The following is a 27,418-nucleotide window of genomic DNA, read 5'->3' as shown; positions in this document are numbered from 1 at the left end:
AATGATTTCTATTGGATAATAGTTTAACGGTATAAAAAAATGCAGAAAGGGGTAAATCAACCAAAAACCATTACTAGGATCCTAAGCCCAAGTTCTTGCTAATTAACTTTATTAAATAAGCATGTGTGTGTGTGTGTGTGTGTGTGTGTTGTTTCTCGAAAGAAGTATAAAGAAGACACCTTCAAAATTGCAAAAATGAGGAACCATAATTTAAGTTCCCCAATAAATCAGGTACAAGAAAAAAAAAAAAAAATGTACCTTTTTTTGAGTTCTTTATGTCTGATGGTGATGGATAGATTTTTTTGAGAATCCCAATTATAACTTAAAATTTTTTTTCATTCTATCTAATTGTATTATGTTTGCATCAGAAAATTAAATATTAACTCAACGTCTGAAAAATAAGGCATACAAACAAATTAAAAAGTAGTAGCACGATCTGCCTTTTTTTTTTTTTTTTTATCTCTTAAATATTTTATACTATCAAACGGAGTACCATTTAAAAGATAATTAAAGAAATAGTGTAAAAGAAAAATGGTTGTATTCCCCATGCCAGCGCTTTCTTTTTAACAGGGGAGTCTTTTTAATGAAATAGTGAGTGAAGGGATTTTACATTGAATACAGTTTATTTAGGTAGAATGACACGACTACCTTATTTTTATTATTGCAACAAAGGGAGCATCCGATTTTTTTATAGATATAGATAGATGTCCTGTAGTCATATCGCGTCATAATTAAAATAGGCTTTACACAATTATTTCAACCGTTAGATAAACCCGTAACGTCTCGGTTGTAAATGGAATTCATCAAGCAGGTTTTTTTAATTTAATTTTTTTTACCTGGAAAGTCGAGTGCGAAATCCAATTTTTTTTTTTTTTTTTTTTTTAGTTGTTTACGAAATGTCTCTAACTTGATTTATTATCAGATGATAAACACAGAGAGACGTAATGAACCCGCCTGTCATCTCGAGAAATGTTTGCTAAAAAAAAAAAAAAAATTAGGAATCATTTTACTCTGGCTAACGAGAGAAATATTATTTTTAGTCATTTTACACATACAAAATGACGAGCAGTAAAGATCTTTTATATACAATCTCTATATTACCAAAAGAAAAAAAAAAAAAGAAGATACGATAACAGGATCAAAGGTTTATCCATACATTGTGTTATTAAATCCTGGGAAAAATACTTGATATTCTCACATGGTGAAAGCCACTTTTTATTTACTATAGATGAAAAGAAAAAAAAAAGTGCATGTTACGCGACAATGTTTGTCGATATTTTACGAAATAGTAATTCTTTTAGCAACTTAGAACTAGTGTAGAACAAGTGATAGAATGAGTGGACGTGACTCGGAATTGTCTGAAGCATAAATAAGGGGAAGTGTAACATGAGGCATTACGAGCTCTCTGCCTTAAAAAGAATGACAACATCGTCTCGGAGTGTAGACACACACAAAAAAAAAAGAAGAGATGTAGACCTGTGTATGATGAAGAAAGATAACTGAGAGATGCGGATAATTTATTCTGTTTGCTTCTGTGCGGTTTCTTTTTTTTTTTTTACTTGCTCAAGATTGATGAACCTATAATTGAATCACCGCTTTTGGAAAGAAGAGAGAGAGAGGGACACCACCAATGCAAATTAAAAACCTTGGCGTTAAGAGAGAAAGTATATTGACAAGTATTTCACAGCTTTCCCCCTTAAAAAAGACATTATATATGCACAACAAAGTTGCATATCGAAGCTGTAGCCTATTTTTTTTTTTTTTTTTTTTTTTTTTTTTGGTTGGGAGCGAGAGAATTACCCGAGCCCAAATGATTTTTCTTTTTAATGAAGTGAAGTTTATCCAGTACTTGACATATTTCGATATATTCCATGACGATAAAGATGAAAACATAATAAAACCCTCTCAAGAAGGGTAGTTTTTTTTTTTTTTTTACAGAAGTGTTTTTTTTAGTGATTGATTTTTTTTTTTTTTTTTTTTAAAATAGTCGACGTTTATTTCATATTTGGAAACCTTCTTGCTCTTTTTTTTCTCATCTTGACGTCTTTCCCCTCCTCATCCCCCACTTGTTTTCTCTATCCCACTTGGACCTTTTTTCTAGTAAGCGTCTCATATCATCCTTTTGCATTGGTTCCTTGATTGACTACAAATCGCCATTGTCATCTTTTTTTTTTTTTTTTTGATCGATCTATTTTTATTTCATCTAATTCAACCCCCTTGTTATCTTTTTTTTTTTTTTTTTCTCTCTCTCTCTCGCTCAATTTTTTTTTTCTTTTTTTTTTATATATATTTCTCATCTTTTTTTTTGTGAGTGTGTAAAGAAACAAGAACGAGATGCTTACAACAAGGCAAGAAGTCAATGGGTAAATATACATTTCCATTTTAATTTTCTTTTTTTTTTTTCTTGCATCCTTGGACCTTTTGTTAAAAATATATATATATAGGCTTCCCCATTCAAAAAATTACAGGAACGTTCTACTCGATGCGTTTCAACTTTACAAGTTACCCATCCATATCAGCCAAGATTACATCGATCCAGTGGATGGCCATGTGCATCGGTTTCAAAACAGGTGTCTTGGGAGTTGTTCGTTAACGTTTGGATCTCTTGTCTTTCCTTTGGCTACCTTTTATGAGATTACCGAGTCGGAAATTTCAGAGATTAACACTCGATGCGAAGGCTCTCTTCCTGATGACGATGCTTTTACCACTCAAACCAGCACTATGGCCGTCGACAATACCGCCTTGGACGGATTAGCCAACTATGCTCTCAACAACAACACCACCACAACCACAACAATAAAAGGATTACCACCCAAGAAAAGAAAACGCAGACGCATGATTCGTTATGAAATCATCTTTTCTGTCGATAAAGGACCCATCCATTTATCTCCAGAACACACATTTTTCGCTTTACCTCGGGACGCTGTGACTGAATGTTTGACCGAAACCAGCAAGGTATATATATAAAAAGAATGTTTTTCTGTGCTTTTTCGCCTAAAAAAAAAAATTAGTTACTGTTCTCGTTTTTTCCTCAATCATGTGGTATCTCTCAAAATTCACAATGTGCTTGTCATTCTTACCCTCCTCCTATCATGGAAGAAGGATCATTCAAGACCAAATTAGAGGAATTCGCTGCGGTGTGTAGCACCAGCTGTAAACTCACCTTACCAGATCAATCCAAAAGTGAAGGTCATGTAAATAATATCATCTTATCCAATGTACCGCATGAACTCTACAGAGCGATTAAACAAATGGTGTCCGCTTATGAAATCATGTGTCACAACATGATGGAGCTGGTAAAAAAAAAAAAAAAAAATCTACATGTCCATTTTTTTGATAAAAAAGCTAAAAAAAAAAAAACTTGCATTTATAGATGAAATTGCATAGCGAGAAAATCATTCACCATAAATCGTTTCCAGAGGTAACGGTTCCTAGCCAATCAGATGACGATTATCAAGCATCTAAAAATGACGACTGGAGTAGCAGCGATGAGCAGTTTGGCTGGGAGAAGGGTAAAAAAAGTGACAACGCGCCCCCCCTCAACGCTGGGGGCACACACACGAAAGAAATAAAAATTTGGGAACTAAAAAAAAAAAAAATTACATTTATATATATATATAGACCCTACTCCTGTGACAGTCAAAGTAGTAAGTCCAGTGATCGCTCAACAACAAAAGGTGAATCGAGCCAATACATCGAATCCAATAAAGAAATGTTTATATTGTGGTTCCAAATCAACGCCCATGTGGCGCCGAGGACCACAAGGAGCAGGTACACTTTGTAATGCATGTGGAGTCAAGTGGAAACACGGTAAAATATTAAATGGAAATGATGCACCGGACACGATTGTTCCTCCCTCGGCGACCCTTACAACAAGTCATAGTAATAGACGAGGCAGTAAAGCTGAAAAGAAAAGAAAGAGATCCAATACAACTAGTAGTAATGGTGGTAGCACAACGAAGCGTGGTAAAAAGCGAGATCCACACGATGATTATGACGATGCTTTTGCTGTACCTGCACCGCCGTCATTAACAGCTAATACTTCTGCCATTGCCACTGCTGCCACTGCCACTGCTGCTGCTGCTGCTGCCGTTGCTGCTCCTTCTGCTGTTCATTGGGAAGGTCATAGCGCTTCTTCCTCTACTTCAGATTCGCGTAGTCCTCTTGAATCCTTTTCTTCTCCAAATAATTCACCTTCTATTACCAGCTTATTGGATCAACAAGATCTAAAACGAGATATATCTTCCTTGATGTATGATACAGAAACCCTGTCTGTTTACGTCGGTGAAGATGCAGTAGAGGCCGCTGCTGTTCTCACTCTTTTAAAAAGAAGCTGAAATTAGGCGAATCTTTCTCTTCTTCTTTTATTATTTGTACATAGTCTTTTCCCCCTCCTTTCTCTCTCTCTCTTTTTTCTTCTTTTTTTTTTTTTTAAACACACACGCACAAGCACTCTTACTCATCTTTCTCTCTCTCTCTTATATTTCCTATATATTTCATGATATATATACTTTTTTTTTTTAATGAATAAACCATACTGAATACACACTCAGATGGGACTCTACTTTTTCGGGTAAGTAAAGATCACCCACCCAGGTTTCCCGTTTTATGTTTTGTACCATGCATGAATTAATTCATTATTACGCTGATCCCCACCCTCTTCACTATAGGTACACTAAAAAAAAAAATCACAATGTGAGGTTATTTTTTGCGCAGTGTGATCTTTTTTTTGTCAAGATAGAAACACAATGTTTTTTTTTATTAGTGGAAAAGGCCTGTGTATGTGTGTGGGGTGAGGGGGGGGGGGTAAAGAAAGAAAAAGAAAAGGGTATCATTGCGTGCACACGCGCTCGCGGAAGGAAAAAAAAAAAAAGGGGGGCGGTGCTCTCAATTTGAATGACGTCGCATTAAAAATATAGATTTATATATATATATAAAAAAAAAGAAAACGGGATTTTCCCTTTTTTTTTTTTTACTCAGTTAAACAATTTATAATTAAAAAAAAGAATCATGCCAGTCAACGATGCGAAATATATCAAGGAAGTGTGGGCAGAGAACTTGGAAGAAGAGATGGCGTACCTTCGTGACTTGGTGGAAGAATACCCTTATTTAGCCATGGTGAGAAAAAGAAAGAAAAAAAAAAAAAGAGATGAGAAAAAAAAAAAAAAGAGAGAGAGGAAGGGGGACACTGATGCCTTCATGTGTGTGTATTATAGGATACCGAGTTTCCTGGTGTTGTTGCCAGACCCATCGGGACTTTCAAAACGTCGTCCGATTATCATTACCAAACACTGCGATGTAATGTGGATTTATTAAAGATTATTCAGTTGGGAGTTACGTTTGCTGATCAGTATGGTAACTTACCCAGTAACATTTGTACTTGGCAATTCAACTTTAAATTCAACTTGTCGTATGTTATTTTTTACTTTTTTTTTTATATATATCCCCCCCTTTTTTTAAATCACTGTGTGTGTTAACATGTTTTTTTTTGATAGCGATGACATGTATGCTCAAGATTCCATTGAATTATTAACAAAGTCCGGCATTGATTTTAAAAAGCATGAGGAATACGGTATTGATGTGGAACATTTTGGCGAACTCTTGATTAGTTCTGGATTTGTCTTGTTGGATGATGTCAAGTGGATTTCGTTTCACAGGTAAGATGGGGGAAGGGGGGGAAGCGGATATTATACAGAGGGAGGGAGAGAGAGAGAATAAGAAAAAGGGGGAGGAGAGGAACTGACCTCTGTTTGCAAACCATCTATTTTTTAGTGGGTATGATTTCGGATACTTGTTAAAAGTGCTTACGTGCTCCGTTATGCCAGCCGATGAATCAGAATTTTTCGAGCTTTTAAGAACGTATTTTCCTTGTATATATGATATTAAATATTTAATGAAGAGTTGCAAAAATCTAAAAGGTGGATTACAAGACATTGCTGATGATTTACAGGTAAAAAAGAAAAAAAAAAAAAAGAAAAATGAAAATACAATGAATGGGGGGGAAAATACAATGAAAATTTTCCATGAGTTTTAATTTTTTCTCTTTTGCATAATTTTTTTTTTTTTTTTTAGGTGGCAAGGATTGGACCTCAACATCAGGCAGGAAGTGATAGTTTATTAACTTGTACAACCTTCTTTAAAATGAGACAAATGTTTTTCGAAGATAGAATTGACGATCAAAAATACCTGTAAGTTTTTTTTTTGTATGTGCTTAAATGACATGTGTGGGTTGACGTTTTCCCTACCCCCCCTTTTTTTTGATTTAGTGGCTACCTGTACGGATTAAAGTGCAGTCCAAATAATACAAGTGTGCAAGCACTCACAACAGCCACAAATAACTTGTCGCTGGCGATATCCGAAGACAATCACAAATCCAACGGGAAATAATAAATACAAATGTACATGATTGTTTGTTTTTTTTTTTTGCTACAAATAAATGATAATAATAAAAAAAAAATAACTGTTCCACCCCACCCCCTCAGTTATTTTTTTTTTTAATATACTACCATTTTTTTTTTTTATTGGTATAATCTTTGAAAAAAAATATGCATGTATTTTTTTTTTTTTTCTTTACAACTTGGAACCTTCAGTGATAAAGTTGGAACCCTTTTCAATGTTACCGTTTAATTCAGCAGTGGCAGCCGAGATTAATTTTTGTTCGTATTCATTGATTTCACCAATAGGCAAGATCTTGTGAACACCGTTAGGACCCAACTCAACAGGAACAGAAAAGTAGTCAATGTCGCCACCAATCAAGTTCTTGACGGACTCAGCACCGGACTTGTCAGCATCCAAATGAACATAAGTGCACTCAACAATACCTGTCTTACCAGCCACGACGGCATCAAGAATATTCAAGGCAAAACGAGCACCAGCAAAGGCCATGGAAAGGGTAGCAGAACCAGCACCATCTTTAGCCTTGACAACCTCATCACCACCGAATTGGATACGATGAGTTACCTTTTCAATTTGTTCTTGCGTTAACTTATCAGTACCCTGAACTTGAGACAATAAAGGCAAGATCGTAACACCACTGTGGCCGCCAATAACGGGAACACGGAGCGTACTGGGGCAACCACCAATAAGTTCAGAGACAAAAGTAGAGGCACGGACAATATCCAATGTGGTCACACCAAAGATTCGACGAGGATCATAGACGTTGAATTGCTTAAAGACTTCAGCAACAATAGGTACAGTGGAATTGACTGGGTTAGAAATAATACACATGTAGGCCTTGGGAGCAAACTTGGCAGCAGCAACAGCAAGATCACGAACGATACCAGCATTAATCTTGAAGAGATCGTCACGAGTCATACCAGGCTTTCTGGGGACACCAGCGGGGATGACAACTACACCAGAGAGATGTTATCAGTGATTAAGAAAAAAAAAAAAAAAAAAAACTAACCAATAGAAGCATCTTTAATAGCTTCTTCAATTTGAGCTGCACCAACATGACCGGTTACCTTGGACTGAGTGTTAATATGACTTTATAAATCCAAAGAACGTTAGTTTAAATGGTAACCTATGGAAAAAAAATGGGTAGAAAAAGGGAAAATACCTAAGATCAGCGGCAACACCGGGAGTGTTCACAATATCATAAAGAGCTAAATGAGTGATCAAATTGGATTGCTTTAAGAGCAAAGAGAGAGGTTGACCAATACCACCAGCAGCACCACAAACAGTTACTTTGACCATACTTGAAGAGAGAGAGAATTAAAAAAAAAATTAAGTTGGGAAGAAGGGAAAGATGTGGGGCCATCTTCAAGCTCTATTTATCTCACACACATTCAATGACCGCATCCCCGCGTTTTTTTTTTTTTTTTTTTTTTTTTTTGGAGGAACGATACCCTTTTTTTTAATTATTTATTTTTTTTCACATGGAATCTTCTAATGCTTTAAAAGCACACTGATAAAACAATGTTCGCATGTGAAAGCAAAGAAAATCAACCCAAAACGGAGAAACTCATTGGTAATGTTTACATCCAAACAAAAAAAAAAAGACATACATCCCCCCCCCTTCTCTTTTTTAAGGCCTTCTTCTTCTTCAGCGTTAAAAAAATAAAACAACCTGCCGTTCCTGAATCCGACTGTAAAATAATTTTTACCCCGCAATTTTACAATAGACAATAGAGGAATCCGCATTTCGCCTTGATACGGTGGGTGAGTGAAATGAGGAAAGAGTTCTCATATCCACTGATTGACATCATACACGTTTTAAACTACCGCCCACATACAAAAAAAAAAAAAAAGAAAAAAAGAAAAAAGAAAGAGGGGTTCCCTTATTTGGTTGTATTGCAAAAACATTTTTTTTTTTCTCTGTCTGTCTATTTTTTTACCCTTTCTTTTTTTAAATTGTTGTTGTTTGCAGAATGACAAGTCTAACAGATAAAAGAGTTGTGATTGCAACCTTGTTTTTACCTTACACTGTAGACTTTGAATTACAAGATAAAAAGAAACACACCTTTACTGTGGATACGGTTTCATCCAATGACAACAAGAAAAAGACGGACGATGTCACCAACCTCATTCAAAGTCTAGCCAAACTACAACAAAAGGAAAAAGATGCCTTATTTGATTTTACAAAACCTGAACAACTGGTTCAACCTCGTAGTAAACAACAACGTCAGGAAGAGATCCGTAAATTAGCTCCCTTATTATCCGTCATTCCTTCTCAAAGCAGAAGACCTTCGATCGACAGTGCTCAAGTATTTGCTGACGCGCCTTGGTCTGCTAAACCTTGTTCGGGTGGTAATATTGGTCTCAACAATGCTCTTTTTTCAATCCGACATCGTTTATCCAGTCTCGCTTGGGTTGGTACCTTGGGTATGCCCACAGATCCTCTCTCACAAAAGACCAAGGATGAAATTCATGCGACTTTTAATGAACGGTTTAATTCTTATCCGGTCATGCCTTCAGATACTGTCTTTGATGGACATTATAATCAATATTGTAAACAGGTAAAAATACACAAGTTATTTTTAATAATTAATCTTATGACGATCTTCCCCTCCTCCTCCCTTTTTTTTTTTATTTACCTCTTTTTTTTTTTTCCTGTGTAGGTGCTTTGGCCTTATTTTCATTATGTAGTACAAGACGATCCCAAGAATATGATGTCGCAGGACGGTCCTTATAAAGCGTACAAGGAATTGAATCAACAATTTGCAGATACCATTGTCGAGAATTACAGAGAAGGAGATATCAGTAAGTTTTTTTATTTTTTATTTTTAAACACCCCCCCCGGATCTAATATTGATAAAAAGTCTGGATCAATGATTATCATCTCATGTTGCTACCTGGTATGGTGCGTGAAAAAATACCCAATGCAACGATTGGTTTCTTTCTTCATATTCCTTTTCCCAGTAGTGAATTATTTCGATGTCTACCTCGTAAGTATATAAAAAAAAAAAAGCGTGTTAGAGAAGTAAGATGATTAAAAAAAAAGGGGGGGGATAAAACCTAAAAGCTCGAAAGGAATTATTGGAGGCCATGTTACAATCCGATGTGATTGGATTTCAAACCTACTCATTTGCCAGACACTTTCTTCGTACATGTGCACGTATTTTATCTGTGGATGCCACACCCTCGGGTATCCAACTTGACACCCATTATTGTTCGGTCGGTATCCACCCCATCGGTATTGACATTCATTCGCTCAACAAAAAGATTGCTGACCCCACGGTAGCCCAATGGGTGACCAAACTCAAGGAAAAATACGCTGACAAGAAACTCATTGTGGCGAGAGACAAGTTGGATTATATCAAGGGTGTAAGACAAAAGCTCATGGCATTCGAACAATTCTTGATCCATCATCGGGAGTGGCGAGGTAAAGTCGTGTTGATTCAGATCGCTTTATCCACATCCGAATACAATGAATTAAGAGCGCATATCTCGGACGTCGTTTCTCGTGTCAATTCAAAGTTTAGTAATATTTCCTATCAACCCATCGTGTTTTTACATCAGGATATTTCCTTTGCTCAGTATCTCGCCTTATTGACTTGCGCTGACGCTTGTCTTTTGACTCCGCTAAGGGATGGCATGAATTTAACCTCGCATGAATACATTGTCTGTCAAAAGGAAACACATAACCCATTGATCCTAAGTGAGGTAGAAAGCAGATATAACCACCATACAAAAAAAAAAAGATGAAACACTCACCTTTTCTTTCTTAAACATGCATTTAGTTTACAGGTACATACGGAAGCTTCGGTGCATCTGTCAGAGTTAACCCCTGGGATTACAGAGTAAGGCAAAATTTAAAAATAAATGATATATCACTGCAACTCATCCCTTCTTCATCACATTTAGCAAGTCAGTGATGCCATTCATGAAGCCTTATCGATGGGATCGGATGAAAAGACGGACCGTTGGAAGGAACTTTACAAAAGTATCGAAACTAATTCTGCACAACACTTTGCAGGAAATATTATTACACGATTATCTAAAGTACATAATACACCCGGTCGACGATTTTCCAGACACATGCCTCGTCTCGATGCGAATTTATTAAACTCAGCCTGTCAACAAAGCAAAAAACGACTGTAAAAATAGAAAAAAACCCTAACCCCCCCAACCATCCCAACCTGCGTTTTCTCACGCTTCTTTTTTTATAAATATTAGATTCTTGTTTGATTATGGTGGTACACTTATCCCTCATGGAAAACCTCCCACGCCCCAGGATTTGGCACGCGTCATTGCATTACTCACTAAATTATCAGAGGACCCTCGTAATTCTGTCTATGTCATTTCGGGAAGAACAAAGAGCCATCTCGATACGGATTTAGGCTCATTGCCTAATTTAGGTTTGAGGTGCGTAGTTTTAAAAAAAAAGAAAAAAGAGATGATTCAAACGTTCCTATATAAATCATGTAGTGCAGAGAATGGGTTTTATATCAAGCCTCAAGGTGAAGAGTGGAAACAGGTGTATGATAATGTGGATTTCTCATGGAAACCTACAGTGCAAGAGGTAAAAACCACAAACAAACAAAAAAAAGTATGAGGGCTGTCTAAAAACTCATGTGTTTTACTCCCAATTAGATCTTTCAATATTACACAGAACGTACACCGGGAGCCTACGTGGAATGCAAGGACACCTCGATTGTGTGGCATTACCGTACAGCCGAAGGAGCGGATTCACAGTTTGTATCATGGCAAGCAGCCGAATGTCAAAACCATATTGCTGATTCGGTGAATAAGAACTTTGCGGTGCATGCAGTGGCAGGCAATACAACCATTGAAGTGATCCCTACCGAGATCAATAAGAGTTCCATTACCAATCGTATCTTACAGGAGACCACACCTGATTTTGTATTATCTATAGGTGATGACCGATCGGATGAAGACATGTTTAGTTTTCTGAACAAACAAAAGGATTTAAAGGTCATCACCTGTACTATCGGTACAAGAAGTACAGAGGCCACTTATCACATTCCCAATGTACACACTGTCTTGTCCACACTCGAATTGTTGTGTACCCTTTAAATAAATAAATTAATGCGTACGACAAAACTGTCACAAAGAATTTTTTAAAAATAGAAACAAAAAAAAAAAAAAAACTCCACACCCCTTTTTTTATATTTTACTTTTTTTTTTTTTTTAAAAATTCAATGGAGGAAGTGATTGAAGAATCAAGTAGCTTTTCTCAACGTTCATCAGAACTAGGAGCTGTAAAACACCTTCACTCTTATAAAAAGACACGGGACTAAAAAAAAAAAAAAACGTTTACATATATATATATATAGAGATGGCAGACATGGGTCGATAGATTAACTCCATATACAATGCAACGTTGGGTTGCCTTCGGTGTACTCTTCGGTCTATTTATTTTACGAATTCTATTTGCTCAAGGCTGGTATATTGTCTGGTAAAAAAAAAAAAGTTATAGATGTGCGTCAAAAAGAAACTGAAAAAAGATAGACAACCCTCCTCCACTCCCTCTGCAGTTATGCTCTAGGAATTTATCTCTTAAACATGTTTCTTGCCTTTTTAACCCCTAAATTCGATCCATGCGTGACAGAAGATGAAGAGGAGGAAGGTCCTAGTTTACCTACAAGAAACGATCAAGAATTCAGACCATTTATTCGTCGTCTTCCTGAATTCAAGTTCTGGTAAATGATCTCTCTTTCTCTTTTTTTAAAAAAAAAAGCTAACCCCAACCACCCAATTTGTAAGGTATTCATCTACCAAGGCAACACTCCTCGCGATTTTTTGCAGTTTCTTTTCATTCTTTGATATTCCCGTATTCTGGCCTATCCTTTTGGCCTATTTCTGTATCCTATTTGCATTGACCATGCGACGACAAATTCAACACATGGTCAAATACCGTTATGTGCCCTTTGATTTCGGTAAACAAAAGTATAGAAAACCCACGACTATCATCACAGAATCCACAGGACAGAAATAAAAAAAAAAAAATTTATTTATTTCTCTTGAGGCTCAAATCCTTCGAGTAAATCAATCTTTTCTCCCATCGCTTTCGATAACTCTGAGTTCAATACGTCGTCCAAGGTGTGATTATCACGATGGTAAAACCATTTATGATTCTTTTCATCAAAATCGTATCGTTGAGGTCCACTACAAATATATATTTTTTAATTTATGTCCTTCCCCCCCCCCTTTTTTTTGTTGTTGTTTTTACCTGACAGGCGAAGATAGCCATATTTGATGATTGGGAGGTTGCTTGTTAATAACATAGGTACCATGGTCACCAACAGAGATGGTCATCACACCTTGCTAAATTTTTTTTTTTAAACATCTCAAAAAATCATCCCAGTACGTTTTATGATGTACATACATACGTTATATTCTACATCAAATCCCTTCATATCTGTCTCATCTGCAAGTTCCTCTAATTTCATACACATGTGTTCCAATAACTCGTCTGATAATCGATGATATCTCTCCGTTGTCAAATCTCTATAGGACGCATTATTTAGAATATTCCCTCCTCCCCCTCTTTTTATTTTAAATCAGCACTTACGTAATACTGTAGTTTTGGTTGGGGGATAAAAGGCTCATGTGAAAAGGTCGAATCAAGGGTTGCATCACTCTCATACGAACAAGTGGAACATGAGCCTTGACTGCAACAGAACGTCTCCATGTTGGTATCAAAGCATGACGTGCAATATTTCTAAACATCTTGTATAAAGAGAAGAGAGAGAGAGAGAAAAAAAACATTAAAATTGATGCCCCCCCCTCCTTCTATTCTTTGTAAACAGTCACGAAAAAAAATCCTCCCTCACATTGTTGTATACATTTGTACCCCCCCCCCCTTTTATTTTACTCAATCTGGAGAAAAAAAAAAGATACATGTCTATTACTTTTTTCTAAATCCATGTTGACCGAATGCTACCCCACCCTAAAAGATATGATCAATGGACTTTTAGCTTTTTTTTTTTTTTAAAAGCCGGTTTTTTTTTTTTTTTTTTTTTTTTTAAAGCACAAGAATCAAAGGGGGGGGAATTGTACCAATCATGCTTGTGTGAACCTAAATCTTGTTTTCGTGCAACGTAGCAAAAAGTCACTTTTCCTTTGAGTTTTTTTTTTTTTCCCAAGCGAGGAAATGCATGGGAGAAGGTGGGTGGGGAAATTTCATTTGGGAGAAAAAAAGAGAGGCGTGGGAAATAACACAATGATCTATCTTTTTGTTGTTGTTGTTACAAATGGTTTGTGGGGTGGGGGTTTAGAAAAAAAAAAAAAAAAAAAAAAAAAATTCAATCTTAAATGATCATCATGATAAGGGCCCAAAAGATTATCATCCCTTCTCCGGAAATTTTTTTTTGATTACCATCGGTGGGTGGGTGGGGGGGACGTTAAAAGATTTAACCGTTTTGACAGGTTTTTTCCCTCCCTTTTTTTAATTTTCCCGCGCAATGGGACAATCTCTATTTTCCGTTTGGGGAAGGAAATTTTAATTTTACGCGAGCCTCCCCTATAGGATGACAAAGGTACCATTCGTCGTCAAGGCTCCACTAAAAAAAAAAAACCAACTCAATAAAAGGAATTGCTCCTCATCATTCATATATAAAAAAAAAAAATCAGAGACTGGGAAAGTTGTTCTTCGAAACAATTTTCATGTTTCCCCTTTCATGGCAACGTCAGTAAAAGCCTTAACATGTCATTTATAAAGCTTTTGTCTGTTAAAAAAAAAAAAAAAATGCAATTTAGTAAAGAAAATCATCCCATCTACATGAAATAAGTGGCAAGGTAAAAAATCACAATTTAGTGATTGTACATTTAAGAAAAAAAAATCGGCATATGCAAACATCTTACGTTACTTGAGTGAATTCTATCTCCTAAAACACATTTGGCTTTTGTTTCATGTAATCAACCGAGCAAGTCATGTTCTTTGTTTCGTTCGGTTATACACACAAAAAAAAAAAACGGGCTCATACTCGACAATTTAAATATAAAAAATAAATAAATTATAAAATTAGGGGCGCTTTCAAAACTAGGGGGAGCGTCGTTGGATTAAACTAAAGCAAGTTTTGAACACACACACACACAAGAAAAGTCTAACATATGAGGTCTTCCGATAGAAATCCAGCAGAGGGGGGGGGGTATAAGTATTTAGACATATGTTTTAATTAAAAATACATGAAAAATAAATGCGCCTAAGATGCATCCTTTCGACTGGTGCTAATTTTTATAATTCAATCGGACAAGTGATTGCATAAATATATTCAATTCACAAGAAGGTAATAATAATAATAGTAAAAAAAAGAAAAAGAAGGCATGCACAGTGTATCAAGCCTGTGCCGCTGTTAAAAATAAATAAATTACCCCCTTACTATGGGTACGCTTTGTAGTAAGGAACTCTTTTTAGCCAATAAAATACCTCGAAACCGCTGTAAAAAATTGCCAATCAGATAGCCAGAAACCTCTGTAAAACCAAAAAAAGGAAATTCAGCGTGCGCAGGAAACGGCCCTGAAAACGTAATATTAAACTTTTTTTTTTAAACTCTCTCTCTTATATAAATAAATAAACCTATGATGACAACGAATAATCATAATAATAATAATAAAAAAGCAATCCATTTCCCCCCTCCTATTTCTTCTTTTAGTTTCTACTCCATAAAAAAAAAAAAATGTTTGGACGCGCAGTTCTTTTTATCAAAATGATGTCGCTTCAGAGAAAAAAACAAGGTTCAAAAAAAAAAAAAAAAAAGATCCATATCCATCTCGGTCAAGTCCCAAGTGTTTGATGGATTATCCAAGACGAAATCAACAGAGGCTTGTCAAAATGACCATGTTCACTGCAGGAGCTGCTACCTGTTTCGCGTATGTAAGAAGATCGAGAGTCTCATGCTTCCACCAGAGACAGTGTTGTTCATGTTAGCAATAACAATATAACTGAATATATTGCAGCTACTAGCGGTCGTCATGATGAGGTAATACACATATTTTGTCTTTCTTCATTTTAAAAGCATTCACATCCTATTTACAGCATGGGGATATCTTGCCTAATACCGTAATGGATTAAAATATGGAAGAAAATATTGGTACTTTGGTAAGCTACTTTTTATAAATCCAATAATGAATACTTCCAAATCTACTAAACTTTTAGAATGAAGTAAAATTTTTGAATTTTGCCGCAGTGCAAAGATGGGAGGGCACTGAGAGTGATTTACGGGAGGAAGAAATTCAGGCATTTTTTACCCAGCAGCGTTAGTGATGGTTGTGTGGATGATTTTTTTTTTTTTTTTACAGAAAAAGGAGTACAAAAGATTTCGAGATGGTTCAATGAAGAGGCTGGTAGAAAGTACTTTAGAAGTCATATCAGAAAATATCTCACCAAGTCTCCAGCACAAGCTTAAAAGTGGTGCTACACCATCAGATTACCTACGAAAAAAGCGTACTGGGGTGGGATGTTGATTATGATATTCGAACAAAAACCAGATTTTTTTTTTCTATTAGCCACGAGTTTTTTATTTGGCTACCCTGATTCTTTAAATCGGTGTTGCTGTAGAGGATATCATAGATATAATAATAAAGTTAATTGTCACATCACATTGAGGATGGATAATAAATATAAAAGTTAATCATGAATTACACATTCCCCCGCTTGTTCTCATCCTACCGTTGAAGTCTGTACGCAGGGCACAAACCTGTGGCGAGTAAATATTTATTCTGCAAAAAAGCAATACAATCGAATGGGCCTGGACTATAGAATATTAATAGATCCTGAGCACAAATATGACTCTTGTCATTTGATGTTATAACTGTTGATCCCCTCTGACTAATATTTATATACTTAGTATGGAAGGGCTAAATTTAAAGACATGTTGATTATTTAATATCACCGGGTTATTACATTATGATCCAATAGGGCGCTTAATATTCTCCATAGAACTATCCCAGTTCTTCATATCAATATCCATAGTTTTTTCTCATAGACCATGAATACATTTTGAATACGTTTTTTAATTAATTTCTTTTTTTCTCCATAATAAAGTGGTATCCAAATTCTAAAAGTATCACTTTTGGTTTTTGTTAATTTTGTTCTCCATGCAAAACAGTTGCAGCCAATTTAAATTGACTTGGTGTTACACAGGATAGGATATTTCCTATGAATACGCTCCCTTATTTTTCAATAAATATGACTTCAGTTTAATCTTGACTAAAAATCTAGTTTCTTAATAATTTGTAATTGATTCCTTTGTGTTTCCCTCAACTTTCATACTTCTTGTTTATCTTAAGTTTCTACTTATCATATAACATTTAACTCAAAGTTCATATTTCACACTCGACTTGAATCTCTTTATTACCCAAAACCGTATATAAGATATTGTTTATAATGACATAATTACTTTTCTTTTTAATCTTGGAAATCAGTTTATATTTATATTACTTACGCCCTCTTAAAATCATCGTTGATTATCTTCTTATCCTAAAAAACTTTATAAGATTTCTTAAGTTGACTACTTCCAGTCTGGTGCTGTCACTTTCATAACTACTTTATTTTTAACATCAGTGTTAATAACCTATATCCACCTTATCCTTTAAGAACTATTACTAGTGTCTTAACAACACATATAAATATGCAAACTGATAATTAGAATAGATCACTCTCAATCTTTAATCTACTTTTACTCTTAATAAAACTTATAAGCAGTGGTAGAGTACTTTATTGTTTTTCTTTACTTGACACTCTATCCTCGACTATCAAAAAAATCGTAATAATAATAAAAAAAAAGACAATGAAAAAGGAAAAGATATTAGTGCACATTGTCTTTAAGCCAATGATGAAGAAGAACACTTTCGTTAAGACTTTCAACAGTTAGTTAAGATCTACTTGGTGTAAGCAAATGCTTAGAAGTACTAAATAAACTTCCGCAAGAAGTAGATGAAGCAGAGGGGGGGGGGCGAAGGGAATCTGCGTGCCATTTTTGCAAGGTTTGAATACATAACTTGTGAATACTTCTAGTATGTCATTGGGTTATTTTTTTCTCCTCGATTGCGTAATTGAACGGGTTCAGCAAGATACCTTGCTAAATCGTCCTCATAAATGTCTATTGCATCCGAAATGCTCACGCCTTCTATTTAGTTTTTTTTTTTTTTTTTTTTTTTTTTTTGCCTGAAACAACCGCAGTTATAAAATTACAATGAAGACATTTACCCTTGAAAGTGGTAGCGTGCGGAAATCAACTATATGCTATTAAAATGGGTTCTATATGTACAATTTAAGGCGGGTAAATTTTATTTATAGTAAGACTGCTCCTATTTACAAGAATGTACCATGCTTAGGAATTGGGAAAAGAAGTCTCAACTTTTTTTTTTTTCTAATTCCTGAATCTACATGACAATGTGAATTAGAACCATAATTCCAAGCTTCGCCTGTTTTTAAAAAACATTATTATGCTTACCCAAACGTCCAACATTATCACAAACCACCCGCCCGGGGTATTTGACAAAAGTCATTAGTATTTGCGTTCATCCGTATCAGTGCTAATAAGTAGTCCAAATAAGCATAGTTAGTACAACGTATTGCCCTAAAAATTCAGTTTGCTTTACCTCTTGTTATAAGCTGTATCACATGGATTAATGTTTTGAAACGATACACTAATACAATTGATGACGCGATAAAATTTGTTTTTGGCTTCAAACCCGCTTAAAAAAGTTGTCGAATTTGTTTTGGAACCGTTTTATTGCCTTGTTCAGCGGGATGATACAGTGACTAACGGAATTCATACAAATCAGCTTCAAATGATTTACAGGTTATTTTTCATTTGTGGTTGGTGGCTGATTGTATAAAAGCACCGTTACTGGAAAACGTATCCTCATTATAACTAGAGGCTTGATGAATTTGCTTTTTTCCGTACCACTTGTAACAAATTTAGTTGGACCGTATTGGATGTTTCGTTTAGCGGGATTGCCAGTTACTATTGAGTTGAATAAATCAAGCCGTTTTTGTATTAAATTGTTAGTTTACCTTTGTTTTGTAACTTGTGGCATCAGACATGGCTATATGAAGACAGACCATGATTCAAACTGAATGATACATTATATTTGGCATCTTCAATATCACCGCTACGAAATAGGATTTTTTTTTTCTCTTTTTGGACCGTGTTTGGATATGGGTCGAATAAAGAGCCCGTTTTCTATTTAAACTGTAAGAATTAATAATTAAAATTATATCTATGTTGTTACTTATTTTACCTTTACTTTATTTATGAGTCGTGTGAAGAATGTGATGCATGAAAGCGTATCATGGTTAAAATTATACGGCAAATCAAAATTGCTCTCGTCCATAATATTGACCGCTGACCAAACGTATTGGATTTGTCTTTTTAAACTTGTTTTGTCTTTGCATCAGCGGTAGAGCTAAAGAGGTTTAATGAGATAAGTATAACAACGTCATAAGATATTATGTTTCGCTTTACCTTCCATCTGTAGCTTGATATTTGCATTATCTTTAATAAAGTAGATATTGTTTTTGTATTTCTCTAGATCTATTGCCGATTGATCCAGTTCAAGCCCGTCTATAGCCACACATAATTCTTCGTTGGTGTTATTAGTTTCAAGACTCATTGGAGACTTTTATTGAGATCTTCGCTACAATTGAGTCCAATGTTTTTAAATATAACAAGCTCATCTTTAGCACATCAGTTATTTTTTAGAGAGCGGCTGAAATATTAAAGATGGCCTAAAAAAATTAGTCAGCATAAGAATGGTCCCCGAGTTACATGGATACGTACCATGTTATAAATAAGGTTACTTTCTCATCTGGTTTTCATACATTTTGTTAATTTCTTAACGTTCCCTAGTAAAAGCTAATTTTGAGACTTTTACTAAACCACAATGTGCTTGTAAGATTGACCCAATGTAAGTTTATATATTTCCGCTAGTAGAAGCAAAAGACGATGCTTGTACTAAACAGCATCGTACTTGTGTAATATTGTACGATGACTGTTTTAAAACTCCCTTTAGTTTGATTACTACGGTTTTCAATATGTAGTTATCAAATGTCTAAATTACAAAAAAAGTTTAACCTTCAAACGTTTTATAAAGATGCCATAATTATACTTACGTTTGTATCGGTATAAATTGAAGCGTTTCTCTTCATCGTTGATCTTTTTTTCTTCAACTTCAAAGATATTTCAAGTGTCCATTGATATACCTTGATTTGGATTATACCATGTTTGCTATATAAGTGTTCGCAGCAAGTAGCCGTGAATAACATCCAAACCTATAGAGTAGTCGCTTATGTTGATGTTAAATGTTGACATGCTTGATGTTATTACTTGCTGTTGCACCGCTGATATCCATTGGCCCGTAATTTTGTTAAATCTTCAGAATTTAGTTGTGTTTGCGTAAAGTTGCATTGCTCCGACTTGGGCCATATAGAAAATTTGTAGTTAGCAAACATGGACGCGTATTTTAAAGATTTCCATCCTTTCGATTTTGGTTTTCGTTTAGATGTTGTCGTTATGTATTTTGTTGTTGTATCATTTGTTGTTGTATAATTGTTTGTTATTTTAAATTTAATTATTAGTTCTTCGGTTGTTTGATGTTTGTTGATTTTTTGTTGTTATTAGTGCTGTATTTCACAATAGTTTCTACGATTGGATTTTTCTTTTAAAGTTGTAAGCTATTGGGACTGAATTGTAGCACCTTTGTTATAAGCGTTGATTGTATATTTCTTATAGCGCAGCATATAGGATATTGATCAGTTGTCATACACTGCAAATTTTGCTTGCACGTAAAAAATAAAAGCAAGTATTTATCATGTTATTCTTGATAATTGCTGGATGTCGCTAAGGTGTTATTTGAATGATGATGAATAGCCTCATCCATATTTCCTTTTCCAAGCGCTTAGGAAAAAGAAAATACACCAAAGACAACTACCACCGGCAGCAGAAGACTCCACCAAATCTTCCCAATTGTTTTCCACCCCGTTGAATCATTTCCACTCAATTTTCTTCGCCTGATTCCTTCTTCTCTACCTCATTATTGGCTTCAGTGGTTTGATCAAACCAGACAAACTCTCACCACCAAAGGAGAAACAAAAAAAGCCGAAACTTCTTTTCAAGGTACGCCTGCCATGACAGAAAAACCTTCTTCTTCGTCTCCATCACCAGAGACCGAACCAGAAACAGAGGGAGAACCAGAGAAAAAACTGTAGGGGATGAAGCCATCAGAAGTATCGTTAGACACTTCTGCAGGAACTGACTCCACATCTGAATCCACAGCGTATTCAGTAACAGATGAACAATCATCGCTAGCATCAGAGGGAGCTTCTGTGCTAAGATCGTTGAAGTCCACTGCATCTTGCTCAACGAACTGATCGGGAACATGATCATCGTTAACTGTCTCGGGAACTGAGACAGGAGCAACACAAAACCCATTATCAACAGCATCTTCGGCCTCTACGGGTTCAGTCAAACCTTCCACTACTTCCAAAGACTCCTCAAAAGAGTCAATATCCATAGGTTCAGAGATAACATCATCCATTTCAGCAGCTGCTGGATACAAAAATACGACGTCAACATCCATAGTCTCTGTAGCTTGAGAACAAGCTAACAAAGCAGCACGAAGACGAAGTTTGCCATAATAATGGCGTCGTGAAGGACGAGGTCTATACAAACCAAGTCGAGCACGAAGACGACGATGGCGCATGCCAGCTGTACTAGGACGACATACCGAGGTATGACGACCAGCCCTCTCGAGAGAGGTCGCACCTGCTGGATACAAGGTAGAAGCCGAAGCTACACCTACATCATCGCAATATGCGTTATTCCCAATAGGGAAAGAAACCGCATAAGAAGCGTTATCCTCATAAGAGGAAGAAACCGCTTGAGCTGCGTTATCCCCATAAGGGGAAGAAACCGCAGAAGGTGTGTTATCCTCATAAGAGGAAGAAACCACACAAGAAGCGTTATCCTCAGAAGAGGAAGAAACCGCTTGAGCTGCGTTATTCCCATAAGGGAAAGAAACCGCAGAAGGTGTGTTATCCTCAAAAGAGGAAGAAACCACACAAGAAGCGTTATCCTCATAAGAGGAAGAAACCGCTTGAGCTGCGTTATTCCCATAAGGGAAAGAAACCGCAGAAGGTGCGTTATCCTCATAAGAGGAAGAAACCGCACAGCACACGTTATCCCTATAGAGGGAAGAAACCGCGTGGGGAGCCAAGTAGGTCTGTTTTCTTGGTCGGTTGACGACCGAAGACACTGGAGCAACGAAAACATTGTTTTCCTGCATCCAGGCACGAGTAATGGCCTCACAGGCAAATGCCCAAGAAGGAACAGAACTACGTGAAACAAAACCATACTCACTGGGAGGTGAAGGCACATAGTCACGGCCAGCACAAGGACCGCCTACAAGGCAAGCACACCAGAGAGCAAGGCAACGGAACTCCTTTTCTACGCGTGGTGGAGAAGCGAGATAATCCCGACTTGTTCCAACCTCACGGAGAGAACCGAACGTTGTTGGTGGTTGTGTGGGAGCAATAGGCTCCAAAGTAACAACAGGAAAGTTGTTAATGGTGGTGGTGGTGGAAATGAGAGGAGGCACGAAGGCATTGGGGATTTCTCCCACAATGTCATTGTCAATGGGCAAACGTTGGCCTGTACCCCTAAGTCGGAAAAACGAGAAGAAGTTATCAAGCTTTTCCAACAGTAAAAACACAACCACTTTAACAACAAAGCAAAACATAGCACAAAGGAATCTATTTGTTTAATTGGTACATTAGAAATGTGCAAACATCTTTACTTGAAAATACTCTTTCGTACTTACACGTCAACGAAAAGCAGCTGAATCATTTTCCAATAATAGTTTCGCAAAGAAAAAAAGAAAAAAAATAATACGCGTTTTAAAAAATAATAATAGATGTTTTTTTTGCTCTGGGGATGACGGTGACGTAAGTCCTCATGATACAAAAATTAAAATATCTAAGCCACAAAAGGATATAGCTTTTGTGTAATTCTCCTAATTTTGGTAATATTCGCCTCTACTAAAAGAAGGAAGATCTATATTCTTCTAATTCAAAAAGAAGAGCACTAATCCTTTGCATTAAAGGGCATGAAAGACTTACTTCTTGATAAAATTATATTCTTCATATATGCTATTCTTTGGAAAAAGTATGCTGTTCCTGAAGAAACCACCAGTAATACGGCATTTTTGCTTCAGGCCATTGTGTGCTGAAACCACATAATAAATGCTGCTATTTACAAATGGAAAGATGTTTCACGGATAAAAGATAGGGAATAGGTAACTCGGCTTTATGGAAATTTATTCATTATAAAGCAACTCTAGGCAACGACCAATGAGGGATCAGAGAATTTAGGTAACAATAATTAATCAAGGACAGCTATCTTACGATCTTCAATAAACCAAATGAATGGTCCATCAAATAGAACTACGATGGATCTAAGCTCATAAAGATACGAGCCACAATATCTTCAATCTTATATAAATATCAGGGCAAACCCGCCGGTCTAGTTAGCTCTTGATCAATTTTTATACAAATAAATAGACAAGACTTATAATTGTATTTTTTTTGTTTTTTATCTATTTTATTCTGTAAAACTATTCTCTTTTAAAGTCTACTTTTACTACACATTGCAATAGAAGTAGGAAGCAATTCTGGAGGCATTTTTTGCGCGTCTTTTGTAGCTGGCTCAACATAGGCGTCCTCCCTAACGTGAAGAAATTCCCAATTTTTAATCACATTAAGTTGCGGTACGTTCTCATCTTAGATATTTTTAATAGAATGGATGGGTACTATCATCTTGTTTACAAACTAAAGTAAGAACTCAAATTTACTCTTTTTTCATACTTAAACTTCTATAACTGTTAACCCGGCATGTTGTACGAAGTGTTGTATTTAACGCCTAATTCCACGAATACAATTACTCTTATCTTGTCACCCAATTATAATACACATAACCTATGTATTATAAGTACCATATTGCGAATACATTCCTATTGGTACGACACAGTACCAGCTCCCTCATATGTCAAACTGAGATCAGATTTCATAATCGTTCCTGGATTGGTCGAGTAGCTGCCGAATCTTCTAGTTTCTCATAAATTTATTTTAGTAATCCAATCAAGGACCCTGTCATTGAATGGATAAACTATAATGCTCTAGAAGTGCCGGATATGGGTCAACTAGCTCCTTGTAAATAACAATAAGTTATGTTTCATATGTAACTGATTTCTAAATCTAATTCTACCATTTCCCAGTTTGCGGGTAAATAGTCAATTCGATCTGCGCAGGAAAAATCTTGAAGTAATAATTGAATATAAAAAGGACCTCTATTTTTATCATGACAAACTCTCCAACTTATAATAAAGGATTATAGAATCTCATTTCTTTACTTGCTTTATTTTCCCAATTACTTTTCCCTTTTTATTCTCAATTATCACATGTACCATTGTTTATTTACCTAAAATAAACGGATACTCGCTCACGGACGACTATCCGCTCAGATTTGAACGGATGCTTACCCCCAGACGACTATTCGCCCATTCGTCCGCATTTACTCTGTTTAAGTAAGTTTTTTTAGTCTAGGTGATTGATTAACCAAAAATGTATATGATCAATACATAGTCACTAATTTAGTCTTCTTCTAATAAATGTTAAGTCTTCTTAACTCTCTTTGCTTTAAACTAAATTTTAAGTATTTCTCAGACGTACTAAATTATACTTGTGATGTAATAACCTTATAGTTCTTATTATGACATTTATTGTTAAGCTTATATCACAAATGGTATCAGCATGTATAAACCTTTGTTGGCTCTGATATGGCTATAGCCTTGCTAGGTCACCACACTATTTTTTAAAACCAAAAAACAGCAGCCGTGAACCTCTTGGCTTCATTCAACTGTTGAGGGTGCCATTTTTGCCGGCCAAAAATATGGCAGCTGTGCCACTTTAGTTATTGGATGACTTCCAAAATGCAAAATAGAATTAAATAGAATAGACTTAATTTTTTGGGTTGTGTAACGTGGAATTAACCTTAAATTTCACCGCTTAAATTTTTGAAGTTAATTCGACCCCCCTACCCCCCCCCCCCCGAATTAAAAAAAAATTAACAAAAAAATCATCTTTCTATTAAATAATTCATTTCTGATAAACGCTAATAACATTCAGATAATAAATATGTGATCTATGGATAATATTTATCAAAACAGTTTATTTATTTGGCTCTTTTACGCTTCTGAGAACCGTCTTTTTTGCCCTTTCAGGAGAAGTAACAGTGAGTTGCTACTGTGCATATAAAAATGATGGGTTTTAGTGCGAACGGAAGTAGCATCATTGATAATAGTTAAACTATCTTGGTTACCGTTGTCTGGATGTATTCAAACATCATTGTCATCTGATAATGTAGCTGTTTAAGTAGAGTTTTGCATATATGGTACGGGTCAAAAAAGTTAATTCTATTTTCAGTGTTTTGGAACAGAAGTAAAATTAACTCGGAAAATCAAATTTCCGAAGTTAATTCTATTCTATTTAATTCTATTTTGTATTTTGGAAGTCATCCATTATAGAATATCATATCTGCCACTTTTGCACGCCAAAAAAATGGCAGTTTTGTGAAGTAAATGGCAAATAGTTGCCATTATTTCCGCCATAGTGATGAGTATTCTAATAAATCTTTAGTATTACGATACACTTATTTATCAGATCATGCAACGGTTACTGTAAAAGATGCATACTTGTTTGTCAAGTGTAATTGGCAATAGAACATAATAGTTGATCATTTATTCATTATCTTTGTAATGAATAAATTAAGATCCCAAATATAAAATGTCTTATCGATATTTGTATATTTGGTTCTAAAAGATAGGTATCCATTAATTCATACACTATTTCTTTATACTCTTTATCAGCAGTGTATTATATCAATATATAAATAAATGAACCATTTATATTAATAGCTGTTCTATTCTCTCTCTGGGTAGCTCATCCATTGAGATAACTATTAATATTAAGTTTCTCTTTCTTATAATTCCTGATTTGATCTGAGAAGCTTCTCTTCTCCATCGGTGATATCGTAACTCAGTGGTATAGCATTCTGTATCCAACTGTCATTCGTATATCGTATTTAGGCCAATCATGCAATCTTTAATATAGAAGTATGTACTCGACGTAGGAGAAGTTGTATAGCAGTATACATGCGTATGCTGGTATGCAACATCAAAGGTTATTTTAATTTCATGGTTTATTTATTTAAACGATTTGCTTAATTATTCTTAAGTGAATCGTACCCAAATAGGACAGAGTGTTTGTCATAATATAAATAAAGGCCCCTGTGATAATTTGAGTATAAAAGGGTAATAAAATAAAAGATAAAAATAAACAAGTAAAGAAATGAGACTCTTTAATCCTTTATTACAAGTTGGAGAGTTTGTCATGATAAAAATAGAGGTCCTTTTATATTAAATTATTACTTCAATTAATTTCTGCGTAGATCGAATAAACATTTCCAGAGACTGGGAATTGTTGGATTTGAAATATAAATCAGTAACGACATGAAACTAGTGTTCGGAATGAAGATCGAAACTCTCGAGCGAGCTTCGATCGTGTTCCAGTCGAAGCTCGCTCGAATGCGTTTTTTTGAAGCTCGAGCTCGCTCGAAATTTCTTAAGCTCGGCTCGGTTGCAAATACGAGTACTCGAACTCGCTCGCCTCTTTATTACACAAAGTGCACGTGAAAGTGATGTTAATTACGTAAAGTTATTGAGAAATTCGAGAGTGATAATAGCGAATTAAGAATAAAATGTAAAATTTAACAAAGTGAAATTATCAAACTGCAAAAATAAACTAAAGCTTTATTAAACAAATAAAAGGGGGTCTTTATATACATATTATTTCAGACATTGATCACAGACGGGCTGATGACGGTTGTGGGTAGATTTATCCAGATAATACTCGGATGTAATGATCCCATATAGAAAGACCATAATGAGATGTCAATAACAATAACAATAACATTCATTCTTAAACTGTGTATGTCTTGTAGCACAACATTCAGGGGAAAATGTAGTTCTTATTAAAGATAGCTGTGGCACCTCAACGTGGCTGATGTAACCTTCATATGTTTTCATATTCATGTTATTATTTAAATGTATGCCTTATACTTGTATGAAGGATGATATGAGATCAAGCCTGTACATAAAGTAAATGATCAGTATTTAATATAAAGTACCAATAAGAATTATATTTAGGATTATCAAATGGAAGATTTAAGAAGTGTAGATAGAGTCATATATTAAGTATATAGCCTCGATCACGACAGTTATGATATTAAAATTATTGTTTATTGAAATAGAAGTTGAAGTTAAAAATAAAATAAATGAAAATCTACAAAAAAAAAAAAAAAAAAGCAAGTGATGAAAGAAAATAAAAAGGGATAGAATAAAATATTGATTGAGAAAAAGAAAAAAGTTAGTAAATAGTTAGTAAATAAGATGTAAAAAAAAAAAGAATAAAAAAAAAAATTTATAATAAAAAAAAGACAAAGAAAAAGAAAAAGGTATTAGTGAGTATTGTCTTTAAGCCAATGGTGAAGAAGAACGCTTTCTTTAAGACTCTCGGCAGTTAGTTGAGATCTAGTTGGTGTAAGAAAATGCTTACAAGTACTAAATAACCTTTCGCAAGAAGTAGATGAAGCAGGCGGGGAGAGGAATCTGCGTGCCATTTTAGCAAGGTTTGGATAAATACTTTCTGAATACTTCCAGTATGTCATCGGGACATTTTGCTCTCCTCGATTGCGTACTCGATTAGGTTCAGCAAGATATCTTGATAGATCGTCCTCATAAATGTCCAAGTCGTACTGGGATGCCGATGTTTTCTTGATACTGCCACTGACCAAGTTTTCAAAAACATCTGCAACCTCTTCGAACTTCCTTTTTTGCCTTGATCTAGAGTATTATCAGTTTAGTTTTATTTTTATGTTAATCAATGAACTTTGAT

At 35.3% G+C, this 27,418-nt stretch overlaps 8 protein-coding genes across 8 annotated transcripts; 4 read left to right on the top strand and 4 right to left on the bottom strand.

Annotated features, from left to right (window-relative positions):
* Positions 1-2,182: 2,182 nt before the first annotated feature.
* EV154DRAFT_533857 (uncharacterized protein) lies at positions 2,183-4,792 on the top strand. The gene is made up of 5 exons (XM_051604000.1): positions 2,183-2,363; positions 2,445-2,955; positions 3,012-3,296; positions 3,374-3,512; positions 3,622-4,792. The coding sequence occupies exons 1-5, from the start codon at positions 2,335-2,337 to the stop codon at positions 4,335-4,337; spliced, it is 1,680 nt and encodes a 559-aa protein (XP_051450107.1). The 5' UTR covers positions 2,183-2,334; the 3' UTR covers positions 4,338-4,792.
* Positions 4,793-5,010: 218 nt separating this feature from the next.
* EV154DRAFT_433048 (ribonuclease H-like domain-containing protein) lies at positions 5,011-6,192 on the top strand (the record flags this gene model as incomplete). The annotated part of the gene is made up of 5 exons (XM_051596710.1): positions 5,011-5,118; positions 5,217-5,410; positions 5,496-5,657; positions 5,773-5,950; positions 6,073-6,192. The coding sequence occupies 5 exons, from the start codon at positions 5,011-5,013 to the stop codon at positions 6,190-6,192; spliced, it is 762 nt and encodes a 253-aa protein (XP_051450106.1).
* A 216-nt stretch (positions 6,193-6,408) lies between these two features.
* EV154DRAFT_608276 (malate dehydrogenase, NAD-dependent) lies at positions 6,409-7,803 on the bottom strand. Its single transcript, XM_051607671.1, has 3 exons — positions 7,559-7,803; positions 7,406-7,485; positions 6,409-7,349 (listed from the first exon to the last, which is right to left on the bottom strand). Exons 1-3 carry the CDS (start codon positions 7,693-7,695, stop codon positions 6,571-6,573), a joined length of 996 nt encoding a protein of 331 aa, XP_051450105.1. The 5' UTR covers positions 7,696-7,803; the 3' UTR covers positions 6,409-6,570.
* Positions 7,804-8,369: 566 nt separating this feature from the next.
* Positions 8,370-11,478, top strand: EV154DRAFT_572365 (glycosyltransferase family 20-domain-containing protein; the record flags this gene model as incomplete). Its single annotated transcript, XM_051606329.1, has 9 exons — positions 8,370-8,957; positions 9,060-9,201; positions 9,261-9,386; positions 9,464-10,104; positions 10,182-10,241; positions 10,306-10,538; positions 10,618-10,806; positions 10,870-10,963; positions 11,035-11,478. The coding sequence occupies 9 exons, from the start codon at positions 8,370-8,372 to the stop codon at positions 11,476-11,478; spliced, it is 2,517 nt and encodes an 838-aa protein (XP_051450104.1).
* A 95-nt stretch (positions 11,479-11,573) lies between these two features.
* Positions 11,574-12,570, top strand: EV154DRAFT_171900 (retrieval of early ER protein Rer1). The gene is made up of 4 exons (XM_051594200.1): positions 11,574-11,663; positions 11,739-11,860; positions 11,940-12,104; positions 12,169-12,570. Exons 1-4 carry the CDS (start codon positions 11,604-11,606, stop codon positions 12,398-12,400), a joined length of 579 nt encoding a protein of 192 aa, XP_051450103.1. The 5' UTR covers positions 11,574-11,603; the 3' UTR covers positions 12,401-12,570.
* On the bottom strand, positions 12,060-13,152 carry EV154DRAFT_171888 (Frataxin-like domain-containing protein). Its single transcript, XM_051594199.1, has 4 exons — positions 12,977-13,152; positions 12,795-12,912; positions 12,635-12,729; positions 12,060-12,570 (listed from the first exon to the last, which is right to left on the bottom strand). The coding sequence occupies exons 1-4, from the start codon at positions 13,132-13,134 to the stop codon at positions 12,417-12,419; spliced, it is 525 nt and encodes a 174-aa protein (XP_051450102.1). The 5' UTR covers positions 13,135-13,152; the 3' UTR covers positions 12,060-12,416.
* A 6,174-nt stretch (positions 13,153-19,326) lies between these two features.
* Positions 19,327-19,864, bottom strand: EV154DRAFT_488836 (uncharacterized protein; the record flags this gene model as incomplete). Its single annotated transcript, XM_051599191.1, has 3 exons — positions 19,327-19,464; positions 19,526-19,640; positions 19,740-19,864. 3 exons carry the CDS (start codon positions 19,862-19,864, stop codon positions 19,327-19,329), a joined length of 378 nt encoding a protein of 125 aa, XP_051450101.1.
* Positions 19,865-20,523: 659 nt separating this feature from the next.
* EV154DRAFT_488835 (uncharacterized protein) lies at positions 20,524-23,089 on the bottom strand (the record flags this gene model as incomplete). The annotated part of the gene is made up of 4 exons (XM_051599190.1): positions 20,524-22,127; positions 22,231-22,247; positions 22,529-22,634; positions 23,050-23,089. The coding sequence occupies 4 exons, from the start codon at positions 23,087-23,089 to the stop codon at positions 20,524-20,526; spliced, it is 1,767 nt and encodes a 588-aa protein (XP_051450100.1).
* Between the last annotated feature and the right edge of the window lie 4,329 nt (positions 23,090-27,418).

The sequence above is a fragment of the Mucor mucedo genome (genome assembly GCF_025094135.1).
Source record: "Mucor mucedo strain NRRL 3635 chromosome Unknown EV154scaffold_297, whole genome shotgun sequence".
NCBI lineage: Eukaryota > Fungi > Mucoromycota > Mucoromycetes > Mucorales > Mucoraceae > Mucor > Mucor mucedo.
The sequence above is the reverse complement of the archived record's forward strand: the minus strand, read 5'-3'. Positions and strand labels throughout refer to the sequence as shown.